Source organism: Gorilla gorilla, chromosome 5 (assembly GCF_029281585.2).
Source record: "Gorilla gorilla gorilla isolate KB3781 chromosome 5, NHGRI_mGorGor1-v2.1_pri, whole genome shotgun sequence".
NCBI classification, from domain to species: domain Eukaryota; kingdom Metazoa; phylum Chordata; class Mammalia; order Primates; family Hominidae; genus Gorilla; species Gorilla gorilla.
The window spans coordinates 67,219,526-67,240,647 of NC_073229.2; the positions used below are offsets into that span (position 1 = coordinate 67,219,526).

Genomic DNA, 21,122 nt, shown 5'->3' on the forward strand with positions numbered 1-21,122 from the left:
GAATGGAAATAATGTCAAGCTTAATCAGGCTATTAATCAATTATAAAAATAGAATAAAGACATTCCCAAACAGGAAAAGTTTCAAATAATTTATCTCCCATGCACCATTTTTAGCAGGTTTCTATGAGATGTACTTCCAAATAACCAAGAGATAGACATGGGATTCAAGATTCAGAATTAAACAGAGGAGAAATGAAAATATATTCCTACTATAATGGCAAAGAGGAGTCAAAGAACAGCAATAGTGAGCAGAAATAGAGAAAAAACAATTTAAGTCAAATGAGAACATTAGAAGAATTCAGAAAAGATTACATTGAGATATAATTATATTGGTAGTAAGGGAGGAGGAAAAGTAGGGGTATGAATCAGCCAAAATCTAAACTATCCTACTAGGAAAGCAATAGATAGTGTCTAAGGTCTCACGTGTAATGTCTACAGTTGATAAAATTAGACGAAACAGTATACATGTGATTTTAAACTACGCAGATAAAAACAAAAATAAGCAAAGAAGTATGTATCTTACTCCAGGAAGCAGGAAAAAACAAGTGGATGATCAAAAACTGCTGTTCTTTGTATGAGCTTTTTAATACTAGCTGTCTTTTTAATTATTTTAATAAAATACTTTAATAGAAATGTATTTTTAAATGGACTGTTTTGAAAACTATAAAATCAAATCTGAATTTTTTTTGCAAACATCATTTAAATTATTATATAAATCTGTAAGTGATTTGATTTATAAATTTAAAATCTATAAATCTTGACTTGTAAGTTTTAAAATCTATAAATCTTTACAAATCTGTAAATTCTGAAAACAAAGTTGCAAAGTGGAAAAACTTACCTTTAAAGCAGCATCATAAACATCATTTGTGAGACATTCCATCATGTAAGAACCTCCCCAAGGATCAGCCACTTTGGGAATCCCAGATTCTTCTTGAATGATGATTTGTGTGTTCCTGGCAATTCGAGCACTTTTCACAGTTGGCAAACCCAAAGCTTCATCAAAAGAATTTGTGTGCAAAGACTGAGTCCCTCCAAATACTGCTGCCATTGCTTCTATTGCAGTACGGACAATATTATTGTAAGGATCCTAAAATATTTGATAAAAAACAAAAACTCAAAGAAACAGGTGATAGATATTGCAACTATAAACAGCAACATGATTAAACAGCAACTGTTACATATTTTCTATGTCAATTTCCATATTAAGCTTCAGAATAGCAAATAAATTCAGACAAATTAGTTTAGAAGCCAAAATTAGAAGAGTCAGAGTCAGTGTTTAGTGCCTCTTATAATCCTCTGAAATATCAGATATTGTTGTGCTTACTTTTATATTGCCTAAATACTTTTCTATAAGTATATCAACAATGCATTCTTTTTCTAGTTAAGATTATATAGTCCTTCATTTCATAATTCACTCTCTGCTGATTATTTTGTCTACCTCACAGTATCTACCACAATGATGTGTACAAAACAGGCACTGAATAAATGTTAATAAAATAGATGAACAATGAACTGAGATATCGGAAATTTGAGTTCTAGTTTATTGTATGCCTAATTGTGATTTGGGAAAGTCATTGGATCTCTCTGAACTTCAGTTTCTTTAGCTGAAAAAATAAGCAGGTTAAAATAAAAATGATTATTAAAGTTCCTTCCAACCCTAAAAATCTCTTATTTCTCCATGTATTTATTTATTTTTATTTTATTTACTTATTTATTTTGAGACAAAGTCTCGCTCTGTTGCTCAGGCTGGAGTGCAGTGGCGCAATCTCGGCTCACTGTAAGCTCCGCCTCCCGGGTACACTCCATTCTCTTGCCTCAGCCTCCTGAGTAGCTGGGACTATAGGCGCCTGCCACCACACCCGGCTAATTTTTTTGTATTTTTAGTAGAGACGGGGTTTCACCGTGTTAGCCAGGATGGTCGTGATCTCCTGACCTTGTGATCTGCCCGCCTTGGCTCCCAAAGTGCTGGGATTTACAGGCGTAAGCCACTGTGCCAGGTCTATTTCTCCATTTATAAGAACCTGAAGTTTTATTTCATACAGAGTATAATAGTTATTATTCAACATTTAAATGTATAAAAGCAATGTAACTTTGCACATATAAATTATTTTTAAATGTACCAAAATAATTTCATATGTGAAGAGAACATGTATAAAAACAAGGCCATAACTATACAATTTTTAAGAGAACAAATTAAATTACCAAGTAAAAATAGTCTTTAAACAGTCTGCTTGCATGCTTGCTTAAATACATAACTTTAACACATAAAATATGTATGTATATATAATTAATTTTAAATAGGCAGTTTTATGTTAAGAATTATAACTCTTACAATTATATGAGAATATTAACTTATGTCTTTTGCTTCTTTCTCATCATCAAATTCTGTTTTCTTTTTTTTTTTTTTTTTTTTTTTTTGAGACGTAGTTGTGCTCTTGTTGCCCAGGCTGGAGTGCAGTGGCGTCATCTTGGTTCACTGCAACCTCCGCCTCCCAGGTTCAAGTGATTCTCCTGCCTCAGCTTCCCAAGTAGCTGGGATTATAGGCATGCACCACCACGCCCAACTAATTTTGTATTTTTAGTAGAGGTAGGGTTTTGCCAGGTTGGCCAGGCTGGGTGCCTCGGCCTCCCAAAATGTTGGAATTACTGATGTGAGCCACCTCGCCCGGCCTTGTTTACTTTTACAAGTGTTTCAGCACTACAGGGAAGCTAGGATGTAAGTGATTTTATATTGTTAACCACTAGAGGGAGACAATTTTTATTTATTTATTTATTATATTATGTATAATTGCAAACCTAAGTATACATTATGCTTCAGAATATTTATTATTTCAAATATTAACAGATAGCTTCTTAAATCTATTTCCTGCTTGTGCCACATTGCTCAGAAAAAAATATATATAACTTTATTAAAATTCTACATTTTAAATTATATACATACCTGCTCAGTAAGTGACCATCCAGATGTCTGACAATGTGCTCTTAGAAGAAGAGATTTTGAGTTTTTAGGCTGAAACATTTTCTCTATTAAGTGAGCCCAGAGTCTTCTACCAGCTCTCATCTTTGCTATTTCCATATAGAAATTCATTCCAATTCCCCAGAAGAAAGACAACCTAAAATAGTAACGTTAGGTCCAGAATTTAATTAAACTTAACAATATAGAGCAGAAAATAAAACTAATTGTATCACACACTAGAAAATCAAGGTCTATATTTTAATTTCAAACAACTTAATTTGAATTAAGATCAGTACACGTACATTTATGTAACTTTAAATCTAACATAAAATTACAGTTTTATGCATATGGAAGAAATTTTGTTTCAGGTAAGAATTATTCACTTTGTAATTGGTTTTCTTAATGAAAGAATCTCCTCCTATGCCCTTCATTAAATAAAGATTCAATTTATTTAAAAAATATATATTTTAGGAATACTCAATATGTAAGACAGGAGTCACCTATGAATGAAATAAAACAGCAAATTTGCTTTGTTTAGCCAGAAAAGTGTTTTGTAAAAGAATGATTGTGCACTGGTCTAGGCATATACTTCTCCAATTTGTGCCCTTCATCTCTCCCTTTTATCTTATATTCTGTGCTGATTTAAACATTTAGGTTACTTGCCTGTCTCTAAAGGCACAAAGCTTGCAAATCTACTTCTGACACATTTTTGGAAGTTCTTTTTTTCAGACAGAGTCTTCTTCTATTGCACAGGCTGGAGTGCAACGAAGCAATGTCGGGTCACTGCAACCTCCACTTCCCAGGTTCAAGCGATTCTTGTGCCTCACCCTCCCAAGTAGCTGGAATTACAGACAAGCACCACCATGCCCAGCTAATTTTTGTATTTTTAATAGAGACTGGGTTTTGCCATGTTGGCCAGACTGGTCTTGAATTCCTGGCCTGATGTGATCTGCCCGCCTCGGTCACCCGAAGCACTGGGATTACAGGCATGAGCTACCACACCCAGCCTTGAAAGAAGTTCTTAACACAGCAGTTTTCAAATATTTTGATCTCAGGTTCCCTTTTTACTCTTAAAACTTACTGAAAATTCCAAAGAATTTATTTCTTTATTTGTATAATATCTATCAATATTTTATTTACTAGTTCATTCAAAAGTAACAATAAGGAAGGGCACAGAGGCTACTGCCTAGAATCTCAGCACTTTAGGAGGCCAAGGCAGGAGGATAGCTTGAGCCCAGGAGTTTGATACCAGCTGGGCAACACAGGGAAACCCCATCTCTACCAGAAAACTTAAAAATTAGCCAGGTATGGTGGCACACACCTGTAGTCACAGCTACTTGGGAGCCTGAGGTGGGAGGAACGCTTAAGCCTGGCAGGCTGAGGCTGCAATGAGCAGTGATCATGCCATTGCACTCCAGCATGTGCAACAGAGCAAGATCCTATCTCAATAATCATCAAATCAAATAAAAATAAACCCACAACATGTTAACATTAGTAACATTTCTTATGAAAAATAAGTATGCTTCTTAAAAAATATATATATATAAAATAAAATCATCATTGTTTTACATTTTTGCAAATCTCTTCAATGTATGGCTTAAGAGAAAACAGCTGGAGTCTCATATCTGTTTCTGCAATCTGTTGCAATATCACATATCGTGTAGCTTCTGAAAAACATCACTATAAATTCTTGAGAAAATGAAAGTGAAAAAGGCAAATAAAGCTCTAATATAAGCATAAAAACAGTTTTGATCTCAAATATCCCAGAAAGAGTCTTAGCAATGCCCAACTGTTCTTAGACCACACTTTGGGAACTGCTGTCACAGTAAGTACACAAATCCCTGGTACAAAGGAGCATTTCATTAGTCTATAAACACTAAAGGCAGAAGCTATGTTTTCTACATGTTGTATTGTCAGCATATAGGCTAGTGTTTGGCACAGCAAAGCTTAGCAAGTGATTGCTGTACTGATTGAACCACTGAATGACTTTCGACTTCCAAATTTAAATATTTCATAAACTTCATTTAAGTTTTCCCATATTTTTCATACAACATTATTAAGAAACTGTTGTGAAACAAATGTTTCAACAGCACAGTGGATCCCAAAACATTACATTAGATAGTGCAACAGAAAAAAAATAATAATAGATGAGTTCTATATTCTAAAATGGAAAAATTAGAAAAAACTGTCTCAACATTATGTTTACATTTTAATGTAATTTGTTAAAACATGCAACTTAATTGTGTTCTCTAAATAGCTGGAGACAAGATATTCCTCGAATTTACAAAGAAGTACAGCCAAATTTAATTCTATTTTTTATTAGAAATATTGGCTTTTTCTCTCATTATCACTCAGATAAAATACAAGAAAATCTAAATCTAGCCTGACATTTATATTTATAAATTCATTTTATCAATATATAAAATGGTCCTATGCATTTCTTAATGTTGAAACAATATCTAGGTTTAATTTACTCACCTTGGTGCAAATTCATCAATTGTCAGGCCAGCCTGGAGTCCAGTTCTAGAGTACTCCAATCCATCTGCTAAAGTATAGGCCAGCTCCAGAATGGCATCAGCCCCTGCTTCCTGCATATGGTATCCACTAATTGAAATTGAATTAAATTTTGGCATGTGCTACATAAAAAAAAAAAATTTTAACAGTGAATAAGTAAAAATATTAAAAAGTTCTATTAAATCCACTTTCTAAGCATAAATATTATTTTAAAATGATGTTAAACTCAAACTTGGTAGTTCATAATGTTAACAAAATATTTAATGCTTATTTGTTACATTTAATTTGCTTTCCAATTTAAATGGTTCGTCCATGAACCATCATCAGGACTGTACCTACTTTATTTTTCTGGTGGACAAGAATTTATACTAACCATTCTGAAAGTTTAAATTGTGGAATTAGCTAGCTGAGGTTAGGAATGTAACCTTTGGCCTGAGAACTAAATGAGGCATTTATAATTCCAAACCAATGACTGGGACCTCATAAGAGGTTGTAGACCCAAACCTTGGGTTAATCTGCTTAAGATGTATAAATTTATTATTATTTACTAGTTATTACTTTTCTAATTTGAATGAAGGCATCAAACATGAATAAGTACATAGTAGGAAAAAAAATAAAATGATTTGATTCTTAGTACTATATGTTGAAACAAAATGGGATAAAATGCATGGCTTTAAAAATCAAATATTTCAGTTTGATTTACTGTGACATTTAATACTAAGCATATCCCAGACAGGTTCTTTCCACCACAATCACTACAAAAACTGTATTTCCACTATTCCCCTAAAATTTGATGTTAGGTAGAGTACATCACACATATCCTGCACAGCCAAGAAAAACTATCTTTACCAAGAGTTAACCAAACATACAAGGCTTGCTACGCAATGCTTGCTAGAGTTTGGAGATAACAGTAATTACAAGGGTTGATAGAGATAAAAAGGGTTGATGACGATTTTCTCTGTGCCATGAAATAATGATCTAACTTTAACGTAGGTAAGGAGAAGCAGCGCATTGCTGGTAAGAAGCAAAGTGTGAATAACGGGGGGAAATATAAACAAATTGCTCACAGGAAAATGAAGGAGGAAAATGTGTCCCTATGGAAGGACTTTTCCCATCATTCTTATTGGGAAAGATGAGCCTAATTCGGGGCGAATATTAGGGACCTCCTTGAGGTTGCAGATATGAGTGATAAGTGATATCTTCCAATTCAGCTATTAGCAGAAATAAAGCTGATATTCCAATCCCCATTTGTCTAATACCAGTGTCTACTTCACAACTGCATCTGAATTTTGGAGGGAAATTTAAAAATGTAAGTAGAAGACCTCCTTGAATCTAACAATTATCAGAGTTAAATTTTAGGAATAAAGAAAACACAATAAAGATCTGTTGCCCAGATTCCTGCAAGTAATCACAGAACATAAAATTAGTACATTAAAAACAAAAAGTAACAATAACAAAACATTCTAAATTTATATTACTCAGACTAAATTTTTAAATTCAGTTATAGCATGTTGTAAAAATTCCTACATTCAAGGAACTATAGAAAAACCTATAATAACCATGAAGTATACCTTTGCTGTATATTCAAAGATGTCAGCAATAATTTTCATGGATGGTTCTGGAGGAAAAATGTATGTATTTCGAACCATAAATTCCTTTAGTATATCATTTTGGATGGTACCAGTAAGTGTCTCTTTAGGTACACCTTGTTCTTCTCCAGTTACTATAAAATTTGCAAGAACTGGAATAACTGCCCCATTCATAGTCATGGAAACTGACATTTTTTCTAAAGGAATTCCATCAAAAAGAATTTTGGTATCTTCCACAGTGTCAATAGCAACTCCAGCCATTCCAACATCACCACGAACTCGAGGGTTGTCTGAATCATAGCCACGATGTGTCGCCAGATCAAAGGCAACTGATAATCCCTGCTGACCAGCTAAATACATAAAGAAAAATAATGTAAGATTCAAGAGTCTGGAATCAAGGTAAAATGATTTACTTTAACACTACTAAAAATGTTGATTCATCTCATAACAGTATACTTTTATAACAACTATTTTCATGCTCATACATGTCAAAACCAACTTAAATAAAGATACTTCACTTCTTAAGAGAGTCAGTTGTTTCCCTTGTGCCAAAATGCACAAATTTAGTTCCAGACCTCACTAAAGGAAAGAATGGAAGAAACAACAAATCTCAATCATCTCGTGTCTATCTGAAGATATGGTACTTGATTGAAATATTTCTAAAATTCATGAAAAGATCTGGCTGTTCATATATGGTAAAAATAACTTAGCATTTGTATGCTTGCTTACTATTTTGTTCTTTTATCTAATATGGTCACAAAGGATTCCTGGCTATTCAAATATTCTGGAAAACAGAATTATGACCATCGTACAAAATTTTTAAATAACTAAAATAGTCTATACTAAATGTAAGTTCAACCTTCCATGGGCAATACAAACTTATAAATCTACAAGTTTAGTATTCAAACAGTACAATTTTATTACAGCTCAGAAAGAAGAAATAATAGTTAAGATAATTTTCAGTGAATGAATGCCAGGTTGCACTGAATATGTTTGTACCACGTTATCACATTTACACTTTCTTTGGGCATCATCTAAACTATCTTCCTCTCCAATCGCTATCCCAACAATGTTAATTGAACATTTTTCGAAGGCAAAGCTAATGTGTTCTTTTCTTCATGCAACTTTACCTCATCTAATTCCTTTTAAACAACGTGCATGTGTTGTTTTCTTTCAAAAATTTAGCACCTTATTCTAATTCACTTATCTTTTTGACCACAGAAGTTAAAAAAAATCCACTTTTTTCAGAGTATAGTCTTTAACTACAAAATTATAGAGTGAATATCATCTTTACAGAGATTAACCCCCAAAAAATAAAAAAACTAGGAGGTATATGACTTATCATAAATATTATGTCTCACATTAAAATCTCACCCTTAATGTTGTCCTTATAGAACTTATTGCTTTCTTCCACAGTACTAAAACCAGCATACTGGCGGATGGTCCAGGGCCTAAAGGTATACATGGTAGGATATGGTCCACGTGTGAATGGCTTCACTCCTGGAAGTTCTTCAGGTAAGTCCATAGTATCTCTCTTGGAATACAAGGGTTTTATAGAGATCCCTTCCGGGGTGTGCCATATTAGGTCTTCTGGGTTTTTGCCTTTCAGCTGCTTTTTAGCCAGGGCAGCCCATTCTGGGTGAAGGGGCTGTTGCTGGTGTAGAAGTCGTTGCCGTATGAGCCTGGAGCCTGATGATTCTTTTACCTGCCTCAGGTAGTGAGGTGAAAGTAAAAAAAGCTGATTCTTAGCTCTTAACATGGTGGAGCATGGAAACACCCAACAGAAATAAGAACTGACCTAGAAAAAGAAACATAGAGTAAAAACATTTAGAAGAGGGGGTGGGAAATAGGAGCTACTCATAAGAAAGGAACAGAAAACAAAGAGGATGTATTAGTCTGATTTCATTTCTTCCCCTTTTCTGCTTCCTGCACCTGATATTTTATAACTTTGGCCCCTCTTCTTCACAATTACTATCAGTCCTGTAGTTCCAGTCTTTTTCCTCAGTAGCCTCTTAGCTGGTCTTACTGACCAGTCTTACCCCCCTTCTACTCCATTCTATACGAATCCCTTCCATACAATGACATCAATGTAAATATGACTATGTCACACTCCTCATGGAATTTTTCAAAGACTCTGTATCATGTGGAAGATATACTACAGCCTCCTAATTAATTTTTTCATTCAAAGTGCTTTTATTAAATATCAGTTTATGACCGACATTATGTTGGGTAATGGAGAAAAAAGTGATGAATAAGACAAACAGGCATTCAAGGCCTTCATGAACTGGTCTCTGTTTCCCCCTCAGACCCATCTCTGTCTTTGTTCTCTTTATGCATTTTGTGCACTAGAAATACTGGATTACCTACAGTTGGCTGCACATATGTCAAAGTTTTCTGAATTTGTTCTTGCTCTTCCTTCTGCCTAAAATGTTCTTCTCTGGCTAATTCAGCTAAGGCATTATCTCCAATTTGCATCGTTTCTATGTGCCAGTAACATAGAAGGCTATAAAGACATCACAGAGAGTAGCAATTTTAATCTTTACAATACCCCTAAGAGGTAGGTACTATTATTATCCTTATTTTACAGATTAGGAAACTGAGGCACAGAAGAGCCAGCATTGATTGGTAACCTATGCAGCCTGTTTCAAAGTCCTTGCATTTAACTAATACGCTCACAACTCATCCCAGAACCCATAAGGTGAGCTAAATGGCCTCTTCAGTAATCTACTTCTGTGCTAGTTCATAAACTGCTCCAACATTAGAGCTGCATATTCTGGATAACTAGCATAGACTTTTATACTAGGTTGCTGGGTTCAGCGTCATCATTTTCCAGATGTAGAAACTGAGGCTCAGAGAAATAAAGTCGCTTGATCAAAATCCCACCTCAAAAAGCCGTAAACTGTTTACCTGCATTACTAAAACTTGTCAGAGTCATACAGCCTAAATATATAGAGCCCATTGTTTAAAAAGATATTGAGATACAAACATTAATATATTCACTATACTATGTGTTTTATACTGGATAAGGCAACAAGTAAAGGGAGTTTTAAGTTTTATTTTCCATACCACTTCTTACCTATCAGTTTAGTAAAGCTTAAATGAAATCAATACTCAACACTTATTATGGGGTCGTTAAACAAGAGACATAAACCACTGGTGACAGTATTAACTATTTTAACTACTTTGGAAAGTAAATTGTCAATATACATGAAATGAAATGCTTCAGAAATGTTTATGCCATTCCACTGAGGAACATCACTCCTGGGAAAGCTTCTGTAGTAATATATAAAATAGATGTTTCCTATAGTTTTATTTGTAATAGAGAAAACTTAGGAAAATCATAAGTATCTCATAACATATGAATAAGTGAATTACAGCATATACAAATGATAGAATTTCATGTAGTTATTAAAATATGTTTAGAAAGCTGGCAAAACTAATCTTTGATGTCAGAAGTCAGAAGAATGGTTACTTAATGGTTGCTAGAATACGACAGGACCAAGAGAGGGGCTTTTGGGGGTAATGGTCTTGATCTGATTGCCACTTACATAGATATATTCTGTTTGTGGAAATTCATCAAATTATACAGTTATGTTTTATGCAGTTTCTGTAAATATATGTATAAGTAAAAAGTTAAAAATGTGTTATGCATAGTTTCCCAAAAAAAGAGAAACAAACTCAAAAAGTAGTAAGTAAAAGACTCAAGACACATAATTGTAAGTGCAATAGGTTCAACTATGTAAAAAGTACATAGAACAAAGTCTAAATGGAAACATAACAAAAAAGAGGCTGGGCATGGTGGTTCACGCCTGGAATCCCGGCGCTTCAGGAGGCCGAGGCGGGTGGATCATTTGAGGTCAGGGGTTCAAGACCAGCCTGGCCAACACGGTGAAACCCAGTCTCTACTAAAAATACAAAAATTAGCTGGGCATGGTGGCGCACGCCAGTAATCCCAGGTACTCAGGAGGCTGAGGCATGAGAATCACTTCAACCCGGGAAGCAGAGGTTGCAGTGAGCAGAGATCGTGCCACTGCACTCCAACCTGGGCAACAGAGAGAGACCCCGTCTCAAAACAAAACAAAAAAACCTTCCATTTTTTAATACTAGCACGATTTTTATTCTTTAAATCCATGGGGTCCTTGTCATCCATCTTTTTGCAAGCCATCCACTACATTTACTAGCTTAAAAGGTGGATGAAAAAATAATGAAGCTACAACTAAACTGTTTCAATAGTAATCCTGTAAAAGGTAATTTGAAAACCACCTGAGACTAAACTGTTGGCAGGAAATATCACACTCATTTCACGTGGGCTTTCCTAAATCTGAACAACTAATACGAAAGAGCCCCGTTTAAGTGCCTTCCTGAAAATCACATGTGAATTGGTGGAGGCTGGAAACAGACACCATTTTTAGATAAAAACACAACTACTGCGGATGGCAATACGACCTCTGAATTTTCTCAGAAGACCATCAAGAGAGGCCTCAAGCATTCAAAGAAACAACATGCAAAGCAAATATGTTACTGACAACTAAAATGAGTTAAAGAGCAATGATTAATCCCACCCCCACACCTCAAAAACAAATCAGTGAGAAAAACATTTCTTGAACCAGTAAGTTTCAAGCTTTGGCTGCTGACGTATGATTGCACATTAATACTTCAAGAAGGTACTTTGATGTTCAACCAGTTGGGTTTGGAGATGGAAACATAGGGCATGAAAATTATATTTGATATTAGCATAAGTACACCATTAAACACAAAATTATATTGGGAGAAAATCATCAAGTGGTTTAAAACTTTACACACATACGTTATCCAGGGCTTCGAGCTTCCCTAAGACCACCTTCTTTCTAGATAAAACTGAGAACGAGTTAGTAATGTAAGCTCTTATGTCAATTTAGACCTGTCTTTTCTATTCTACTTCTCACTCTTAACACTGTTTACACTCTTAAGCCTGTTTACACACAGAAAATCACTTTTAGTCCCGAAAACTCTTAGAAAAACCCTGACAATAACATAACCCACAACCTAGAAGGGAGGCAGCCATGAAGCAGGCGCATCCCTTTGGAACCATACAAAAAGTGACCTCTGCCAACGGGAACAGTTCAGGGTGCTTAAGTGGCCAAAGAAGATACCGACATGGCCCCTAAAGTATTAAAAGCACCTTCTTTCCAGAAGTACCTCCGAATTGCCAGGGACTTCCCCCAAAACGAGAGGTTTGTCGAAGTGAAAATCTAAACCTAAGGAGAAGGCAGAGAGTGGGATCCCGTCACAGTAGGAAGGTAAAGAAGACAGAAGTAAAGGACAGAGCGGGAGAGAAAGGACAAAAGTTCAAAATACAGGGGTAGAGGAGGGACAGGAGCCAGAAGAATGGAGCGATCTGAAAGGTGTACGTCCTACTCACTGGTAGGCCTGTTTTGGACTCCGCTGTGGGAGAGGGCGGCTGCACTTCTGCGTCCCCCGCCTCACCTGTCACACATCCACACAGCCAGGCCTCCCCGCCCTCACCAAGCCCACACAAACCGCTCCACCGCCAGCGTCAGCCGGAAGACTCTGGGGGCGTAGGCCGACACCGCCCTCCCTCCAGCCAATCTAATAGCGCTCTCATGGGCGCATTCCTGATGACGTTTAGGGGTAGGGTTAGATGCCCGTTTCCGCTTTCTTCCCGCCCACTTCCGGGTCTCCTCTGTTTACGAATGTTTGGGCGCGAATTACTCTAAGCGCGGCTCCCAGAAGGGTGCAAGAAGAATCAGTGGTGAGTCGTGATATCCTTAACCGGCTGGGTGGATCTAAAGTTCAGGGATGAGTTTTAAAGCCAACGCGTTTGTGGCAGACTCCGCAGTTTGCATTTGAGGATAGCGAGGGGGGATTGCTCACGGAAATGCCCGATGTCCTAAAAGGTCTGCCCTTAGGATCCTGAGATTGAGATGTTTGATTAGGGGGGAGGGAGCAAAGCCATGAATACTTCCTCCCTATTTCTCCCGAATCATCCTCATGGCTCATCCTCATTGCTAAATTTCTCCCGCGGGCACTAGTGAAGTCAAGTGCAGCCTTGGACATTAGTGTCTGTGTTTCTCCAGGAGTCCTACTCACTCTTGTGCCCACATAGAGGTCTAAATTGAGATAATTGAGCCCCATGAGTATCAACAAGCTGGTAAGGAAAACAAGACAACCTAGAATGCCTCCCTCTCTCCTAAAGCATATAGTCTGGCGGCAAACTACTGTACTAGCCTTATTTCTTTTCACTTCTCTTATACACATTAAAAGCCTCGCTGGATTTTCCTGTCCCTGAACACGCCAGGTTTTTTGTTTTTTGTTTTTTTTTTCCGAGCTTTCCGCCGTCCGAGTTTTACTGTTTTCCCTTGGATGCTTCATTTTTCTACTTTTTGGCTAAATATTTCAACATGTTATTAGACTAATACTTTTTCTATGAATAATGTACCAACATACTTCCGAGATATTGCGGGGTCGGTTCCAGACCAATAAAGCCTGTCACACGAATTTTTTGGTTTCCCAGTGCATATAACAGTAGTATTTACACAGTATTGTAACCTATTAAGTGTGCAATAGCATTATGTGTAAAAAAAAATTACATGCTGTAATTTTAAAATATTTTATTGCTAAAAAATGCTACCAATCATCTCAGCCTTCAGCAAGTCCTAATCTTTTTGCCGGTGGAGGGTCTTGCTTGATGTTGATGGCTGTTGACCAGTCAGGGTGATGGTTGCTGAAGATTGGAGTTGCTGTGGCAGTTTCTTAAAATAACAAAATAATGAATTTTGTACAGCAGTTGACTCTTCCATTCACTAAAGATTTCTCTGTAGCATGCGATGCTGTTTGAAAGCATTTTACCCACTGTAGAACTTCTTTCAAAATTAGAGTAAATCCTCTTAACCCCTACCATTGCTTTAGCAACTAAGGTTTTGTTATATTCTGAATTCTTTGTTGATATTTCAAGAATATTCACAGCATCTTCACCAGGAGTAGATTCCATCTCAAGAACTTCGCTCATTCATAAGAAGCAACTTCTTTTCCACTAGTTTTATGAGATTGCAGCAATTCAGGTACATATTCAGGCTCCACTATTTCTCTTGCTATTGCCACCAGATCTTTCATCACTTTCTCCACTGAAGTCTTGAACAAAGTCATGACCTTTACAAAGTCATCCATGAGGGTTGGAATAAACTTTTTCCAAACTTCTGTTAATGTTGATATTTTGACCTCCTCCCATGAATCATGAATGTTCTTACTAGCATTTGGGATGGTGAATCATTTCCAGAAGTTTTCAATTTATTTTGCCCAGATCCATCAGAGGAATCACTGTCTAGGGCAGCTATAGCTTTACAAAATGTATTTCTTAAATAATATAACTTGAAAGTCAAAATTATTCTTTGATTCATGGGCTGCAGAATGGATGTTGTGTTAGCAGACATGAAAACAGCATTAATCTCCTTGTACATCTCTATCAGAGCTCTTGGGTGACCAAGTACGTGGTCACTGAGCAGTATTATTTTGAAAGGAATCTTTTTGTGAGCTGTAGGTCTCAAAGATGGGCTTAAAATACTCAGTAAACCGTGCTGTAAACAGATGTGCTGTCACTCATGCTTTGTTCTTCCATTTCCAGAGCACAGACAGAGTAGATTTAAAAGAATAAGAGCTCTAGGATATTTCAGAATGGTCAATGAGCATTGGCTTCAAGTTACCACCCATATTAGCCCCTACAAGAGAGTCAGCCTGTCTTTTGAAGCTTTGAAGCCAGGCAATGACTTCTTTCTAGATATGAAAGTCCTAGACAGTATCTTCCAATAGAAGGCTGTTTTGTCTTCATTGAAAATCTGTTGTTTAGTGTAGCCCCTTCATCAATTATCTTACCTAGAACTGGATAACTTGCTGCAGTTTCTGCATCAGCACTTGCTGCTTCACTTTGTACTTTCATGTTATGCAGATAGCTTATTTCCTTAAACCTCAGGAACCAACCTCTGCTAGCTTCAAGCTCTTTTGCTACAACTTTCTCACCTCTCTCAGCTTTCATAGAATTGAAGTGAGTTAAGACCTTGCCATGAATTCGTCTTTGGTTTAAGGGCGTGTTGTGGCTAGTTTGATCTTCAATCCCAGACCACTCAAACTTTCTCCCTATCAGTAATAAGGCTGTTTTTGCTTTCTTATCATTCATGTCTTCACTGGAATAGCACTTTAAATTTCATTCAAGAACTTTTCCTTTGCATTCACAGCTTGGCTAACTGGTGTAGTTTCCAGCCTATCTTGGCTTTTGACGTGCCTACCTCACCTTGCTTAAACATTTCTAGCTTTTAATTTAAAGTGAGAGAGGTGTGATTTTTGCTTTCACTTGAACACTTAGAGGCCATTGTAGGGTTATTAAATGGCCTAATTTCAATATCATTGTGTCTCAGGGAATAGGGAGGCCTAAGGAGAGGGAGAGAGGCAGGGAACAGCCAGTTGGTGGAGCAGTCAGAACACACGCAACATTTACCTATTAAGTTCTCTGTCTGATATTGGCATGGTTCATAGTGCCCCAAAACAATTACAGAGTAACATCAATCACCATAACAGATATAATAATGAAAAGGTTTGAAATATTATGAGAGTTATCAAAATATGACACAGAAACATGAAGAGTGAGCACAATCTGTTGGAAAAATGGCATCAATATAGTTGTTCAGTGCAGGCTTGCCACAAACCTTTAGTTTGTAAGACAACAACAACAAAATACAGTGTCTGCGAGGCTCAATAAAGTGAAACACAATAAAAAGAGTTATGCCTGTACATTCTTACCCATAGCACAAACCAGTTTAAGACAGTCATTCGCTCACTTGCCTCTTTATAACATTTATAAATATACATAGTAATTATTTTCATATCTGTCTCTACCTGTGCACTATCACTAAGCTGTGGTTTCCCTTGGATCTAAGAACGGGACAAAATACCTATTCATTTTTATATGCACTGCGAGTAGCCCAGAAGTGGTAGAAACAATGTCTTTTGTTTATTGGATTCTTACTGTGTCTCAAATACTGTTCTAGGTGGTTTATATATTCTTTGTTAAATCATTTTTGCTTTACAAAAGCCTTTAATGTTAGTACTTTTATTAATCATTTTACTAATGGGGAAAATGAGTTAATTTACTTGCCCAAAGATATACAGTTAAGTAAGTGGCAGGGCTAGATTTGGAGCTTGAACAATTTACCCTCGTTGCAGGACTGCTCTTAACCATTATGGTAGTGTTCTCAACCTGGGTTGATTTTGACCCAGGAGACATTTGGCAATGTCTGGAAACAATTTTAATTGGCTCTACTCAGGGGTTGGAAGTATTCTAGCATCTGACGGTGTACGTAGACCCAAGCATGCTGCTAAACATCCTACAATACACACCACAGTCTCCACAACAAAGAATGATCCATCTAAAATGTTAATAGTGCTGAGGTTGAGAAACTTTGTGCTATAGTCTAGTGCCTCAAGTAGGTTTCATTGTTAACAGTACTTCTCAAACTCTGTTAGACCAGTTTTGCTTTTTATTTCTAATCAGTCATAACTGATACTTTTGTAAAATGCAATTAAAAATCAATTATTAGTCAAACTCCCTTGTGGTATAATACCAGGAGTGAACTCTGATGTAAACAATGGATTTTGGGTAATATGATGTGTCAACAATTACAGCAAATGTACCAGTTTGGTGTGTGATGTTAATACTAGAGGTTGCAGGGAATGGGGAAGGGCAGGGATTATATAAGAAGTTTCTGTATGTTTTGCTCAATTTTCTGTAAACCTAAAACTGTTCTGAAAAAAGTCTTTTTTTAAAAAATACTAATTACTAGAAAATGATATGGCAAAGACAAGGCTAATTATTTTATGATAAGGTTCAATGTGCATAAAATTACTCTATCAAATTGCTATAAAAGTTTCTAAATGATTACCTTCAATTTCCACACTTGAACGGATTATGGCAAACAGTTTGAATGAGATTTGGAGTAGCACTAAATTACATGTTATTTTAATAAAGAATATCAAGAAGAAAATGATTAATGGACCCAAGCTATAAATAAGTACCAAATGAGACAGAGCAAAAGACCCACAGACTTAGAGAGAAATGAAGTAGAATAGTTAGGAAGATTTTGAAAAGAAGGTGGCTCATTATCTGAGAGGGTGGGCAGAGACAGAAGAGAGCTGCTCAGGTGGAAGGTACAGTGTATGTTTGGGAGGCAGAATTACTCAGAGTGTGTTCAGGAAATCATCAAATCTAGCTAGAGAGGGAGATTTGATTAAGGAGTAGTAGGAGAGAAGTATGAAAAGGTAGGCAGAGTTAGGTTGTTAAGGACTAAAAATGGCATGGCAAAGAGTTTGAATGTTCCACAGAACGTATTGGGGTAAATTTTTTACTCAATTAATTTGTTCCAAAATTTGGGATTGGGAGGGACTAGGCAGCGCTTGCTCATGTCTTGTCCACGCAGTGTGGGCTGCAGCATATTGACTTAGGTACATGTACCAGACTGGCAAGTTGGTGCTGGCTCTTGGCTGGGAGCTCAGCTAAGACTTTCCTGGGGTTTCAGTTCCTCTCGGTGTTGGCCTTCCTCCTATGGTGGTGGCTGGGTTATAAGAGCAAGTGTTGGCCGGGCTCAGTGGCTCACGCCTGTAATCTCAGTGCTTTGGGAGGCCGAGGCAGGAGGATCACTTGCGGTCAGGAGTTTGAGACCGGCCTGAACAGCATGGTGAAACCCCGTCTCTACTAAAAATACAGAAAATTAGCTGGGCATGGTGGCGGGTGCCTGTAGTCCCAGCTACTCGGAAGGCTGAGGCAGGAGAATCGCTTAAACCTGGGAGGCAGAGGTTGCAGCAGTGAGCCGAGATCGCACCACTGCACTCCAGCCCAAGCGACAGTGCAAGACTTCTCAAAAAAAAAGCAAAGTGTTTCTAAGCAAGAAGAAGTCAAAGTTGCCAGTCTCTTCATGTCTAAGCCAGTAAGCTAGAACAGAATCACTTCTACTATATTCTACTGCTCAAACAGCTTCAGAGTCTGCCAAGATTTAAGACAAGGGAACATAGACCTCACTGCTCATTAACAATCGTGAGAAGGAATGTGTACCATTTTTAATCTAAAATCTCGGCTGTTCCTTGTCCCTTCACCTGGATGCTCTTATTCAGTGAACAACTTGAACTATTGTACATGTCAGCCCTTCCAGGAGAGATCTACAAGTGAAATTCTGTCATGTGGATGGGTTTTTAAGTAGGGGAAGTATAAGGGTGTAGATGTAAAGTTGAGGTAATTAGGCATTTTAGAAATTGAACACAAGATAGAGAATGAGTGTTTGGTAAGGTATCACATTGTTCAAGAGCAGGGTAAAGTGATATTTTGACTTCCACTGCTTTTTGTAACTGGTGTGATATGTGGTTGCTAAATGTAGTTTGTGATCTTTCTGTTAATTCTTTCCCAGTTTTTTTTCCAGTCTTGGGTGGAGGGGAGTTTGAAACTTTTAACGTTTGAGAGGATAGATTTATCATTGTCTTTCTCTAAATCTGCACATATATTTAAACTGTATCAGTATAATAATTCTGAATGTTTAGAAAATAAATGATGAATAATTTATCTGTATATCTAGCTATGGCTAATATGTGTATATGTTTATATGTGTATATATATATTTTCTAGGCATATATAGCTAATATGTGCATATACATATTTCCTTGTATACTGCACCTAACTTCTATCCACTTCTTATGGTGTAATGCAAGAATAAGTATTTCATTCTTCTGTTCCTTTTATCAGAAATGAGTTTGGTAATAAAAGAGGGAAAATTACTCTAAATTTTATCAACATCCCCATTTCCAATCCCATGTCTGTTTTGTAATTTGTGGGAGGGCAGGGTATTCAGTACATTTCTGTACTCGTGTTAAAATGCACATAGCCCAGATAGGATTGCAGTTTAAATTCTTAATAGTGTCAGACTAACACATGAATTTCCACATAGATTGATGGTATAATCCTAAAAAGTGTCTCCTTCCATTTTTGGCAAAAATTGGGTAATGGTAAATTTATTACTTAAAATAACAAGACCTAGGCTTTACTCCTTGAACTGACATTATCTGTGACTACTTTATATTTCTATTTCCTTGGACTTAAACATGGAGAGGATGTTATCATACGATAGAGTATAAAATAAGAGATACAAAAGCATTTTTAAATGATTTTCTAAAATCCATACAAATGGAAGTTAATTTCTAGGAATGAAATTGAATTAGATATCCATATTCTGATAAGAGTGAAAATTATTTCTTTTAAAAAATGCTTGTTTAAAAGCATACAATACTATCCCCAAACTTTTATTATGATTTTTCTTTAAAAAAAAAAAAAAAGAGAATGTGGAACATTTATAGGATAGTTTTTTAAACAAAGCATTGTGCAAGGCTTTAGCTTTTTTTGTATTATTTTCATCTTTACAGATTTTCTTTTTTTTTTTCGAAGCACTGTGTTTAGATCAAGATGTCTGGTAAAGCAAATGCTTCCAAGAAAAATGCTCAACAGTTAAAAAGAAATCCAAAGAGAAAAAAGGATAATGAGGAAGTTGTGTTGTCAGAGAATAAGGTAATGAAAATATCAAGTTTCTCATTTAGAAATCTTCGACTGTGGCCAAGCACTATGGCTCATGACTGTAATCCCAGCACTTTGGGAGGCCGAGGTGCGTGGATCATGAGGTCAGGAGATCGAAACCATCCTGGCTAACACGATGAAACCCCGTCTCTACTTAAAAAAAAAAAAAAAAAAATACAAAAAATTAGCCAGGTGTGGTGGTGCGCACCTGTAATCTCAGCTACTCGGGAGGAGGTTGAAGCAGCAGAATTGCTTGAACCCAGGAGGCAGAGGTTGCAGTGAACCGAGTTTGTGCCACTGCACTCCAGCCTGGGCGAAAAGAGTGAGACTCCGTCTCAAAAAAAAAAAAAAAAAAAAAAAGTTTCAGGTTTTACCCTACTCATTAGGCAATGCCTATATTTGTTTTGGAGGTAAAGTATATAACATTATTTCATAGGCAAAGTGAGTAATTTGACACTGTATAAAATTCTGTTATTATCATCATTGTCAAGAATTGCTTTAGTACGTCCTCTCTGTGATAAATATACACCATTTTTCTTTAGAAGTAGCAACATACATTTTTTCTATGTACTAGAAATTATATGAATACTCTTTGACATGTATAAAAATCTATTGTAAAAGCAGGATCCTTTTATCTGATGTTTAATTCTGTTTATGTTTATGCATGTGTTTTTCCCTCTAGGTTAGAAACACAGTGAAAAAAAATAAAAATCATCTGAAAGATCTGTCTTCTGAAGGTATTTCTTTTCTATTACCTTGTTTAACCTGCTTCTATATCAAGCTATATCTACATTCGTGAAAAAATGTTCAGCATCTTGTTTATGAGTTCTGCAAAAGATACTAATAAACAACTACATTTGCATTTTTGTAAGAATATGTAGTAGTGGTTAGTTATTTTGGTCAACTGAAATTTTACTTAGCACCTCTGACGAAATACTGTAGAGGCTTCAATGCCACTGAGTTGATAGGAAATAGAGAAAATCAAAGTGGCCCACAGCCTGAATTATTAGTGATCTGTGATATAAATACAAACGTATGAATTTTTCTTCAAGACAAATATGCTTTCTGTTCTGTATAGATTAGTTTGGAACCATTATTATAAGTTTGTTTGGAGTAAACTAGTTTAGAGTAGTTGCCTTTGCTTAAACATCACTGTTTCATGGAAGGATTCTCTACGTCTCCTCAGCCAACACTAGGTTAGGTCCTCTGGTTTTATACTGCCATAGTGTACAATACTTTTTTTTCCTCTTGTATGCTTTGCACACCTATAATGTGTTCAATATCCCTTCTCTCCAACACTCATTTTCATGAGATCCAGTACTATTTCTTCCTTTTTTTAATACCTAATAAGTAGAACAGTACCAACAGCATAGTTGACACTATCTATTTGTGGTTTGATTAGTCTGTTTTGTTCCAGTTGCCATCCAACATTTGGAAAATAGTTTCCTGGTCCTCTCAATGAAAT

General features: G+C 36.3%; 2 protein-coding genes across 6 annotated transcripts in view; one reads left to right on the top strand and one right to left on the bottom strand.

The window, feature by feature from the left end:
* The window catches only part of MMUT (methylmalonyl-CoA mutase), a 33,220-nt gene extending 20,270 nt beyond the window's left edge, over positions 1-12,950 (bottom strand). Inside the window, exons 1-6 of one of the 3 annotated variants that reach the window (XM_004044160.5) lie at positions 12,461-12,950; positions 8,434-8,857; positions 7,042-7,409; positions 5,435-5,592; positions 2,942-3,113; positions 839-1,087 (exon numbers count right to left, since the gene is read on the bottom strand). In XM_004044160.5, the coding sequence (XP_004044208.2) occupies positions 839-1,087; positions 2,942-3,113; positions 5,435-5,592; positions 7,042-7,409; positions 8,434-8,818 (1,332 nt within the window). In that variant the 5' untranslated portion in view covers positions 8,819-8,857; positions 12,461-12,950. The remainder of the gene's footprint in view (positions 1-838; positions 1,088-2,941; positions 3,114-5,434; positions 5,593-7,041; positions 7,410-8,433; positions 8,858-12,460) is intronic. The other 2 variants (XM_055392068.2, XM_019029931.4) reach the window with 2 other exon arrangements.
* Positions 12,665-21,122, top strand: part of CENPQ (centromere protein Q) — a 28,556-nt gene continuing 20,098 nt past the window's right edge. The window contains exons 1-3 of one of the 3 annotated variants that reach the window (XM_004044162.5): positions 12,665-12,811; positions 19,532-19,651; positions 20,340-20,394. In XM_004044162.5, coding sequence (XP_004044210.3) covers positions 19,550-19,651; positions 20,340-20,394 — 157 coding nt within the window. In that variant the 5' untranslated portion in view covers positions 12,665-12,811; positions 19,532-19,549. Of the gene's footprint in view, positions 12,812-14,032; positions 14,121-19,509; positions 19,652-20,339; positions 20,395-21,122 lie in introns of those variants that run through there. The other 2 variants (XM_031012270.3, XM_055392070.2) reach the window with 2 other exon arrangements.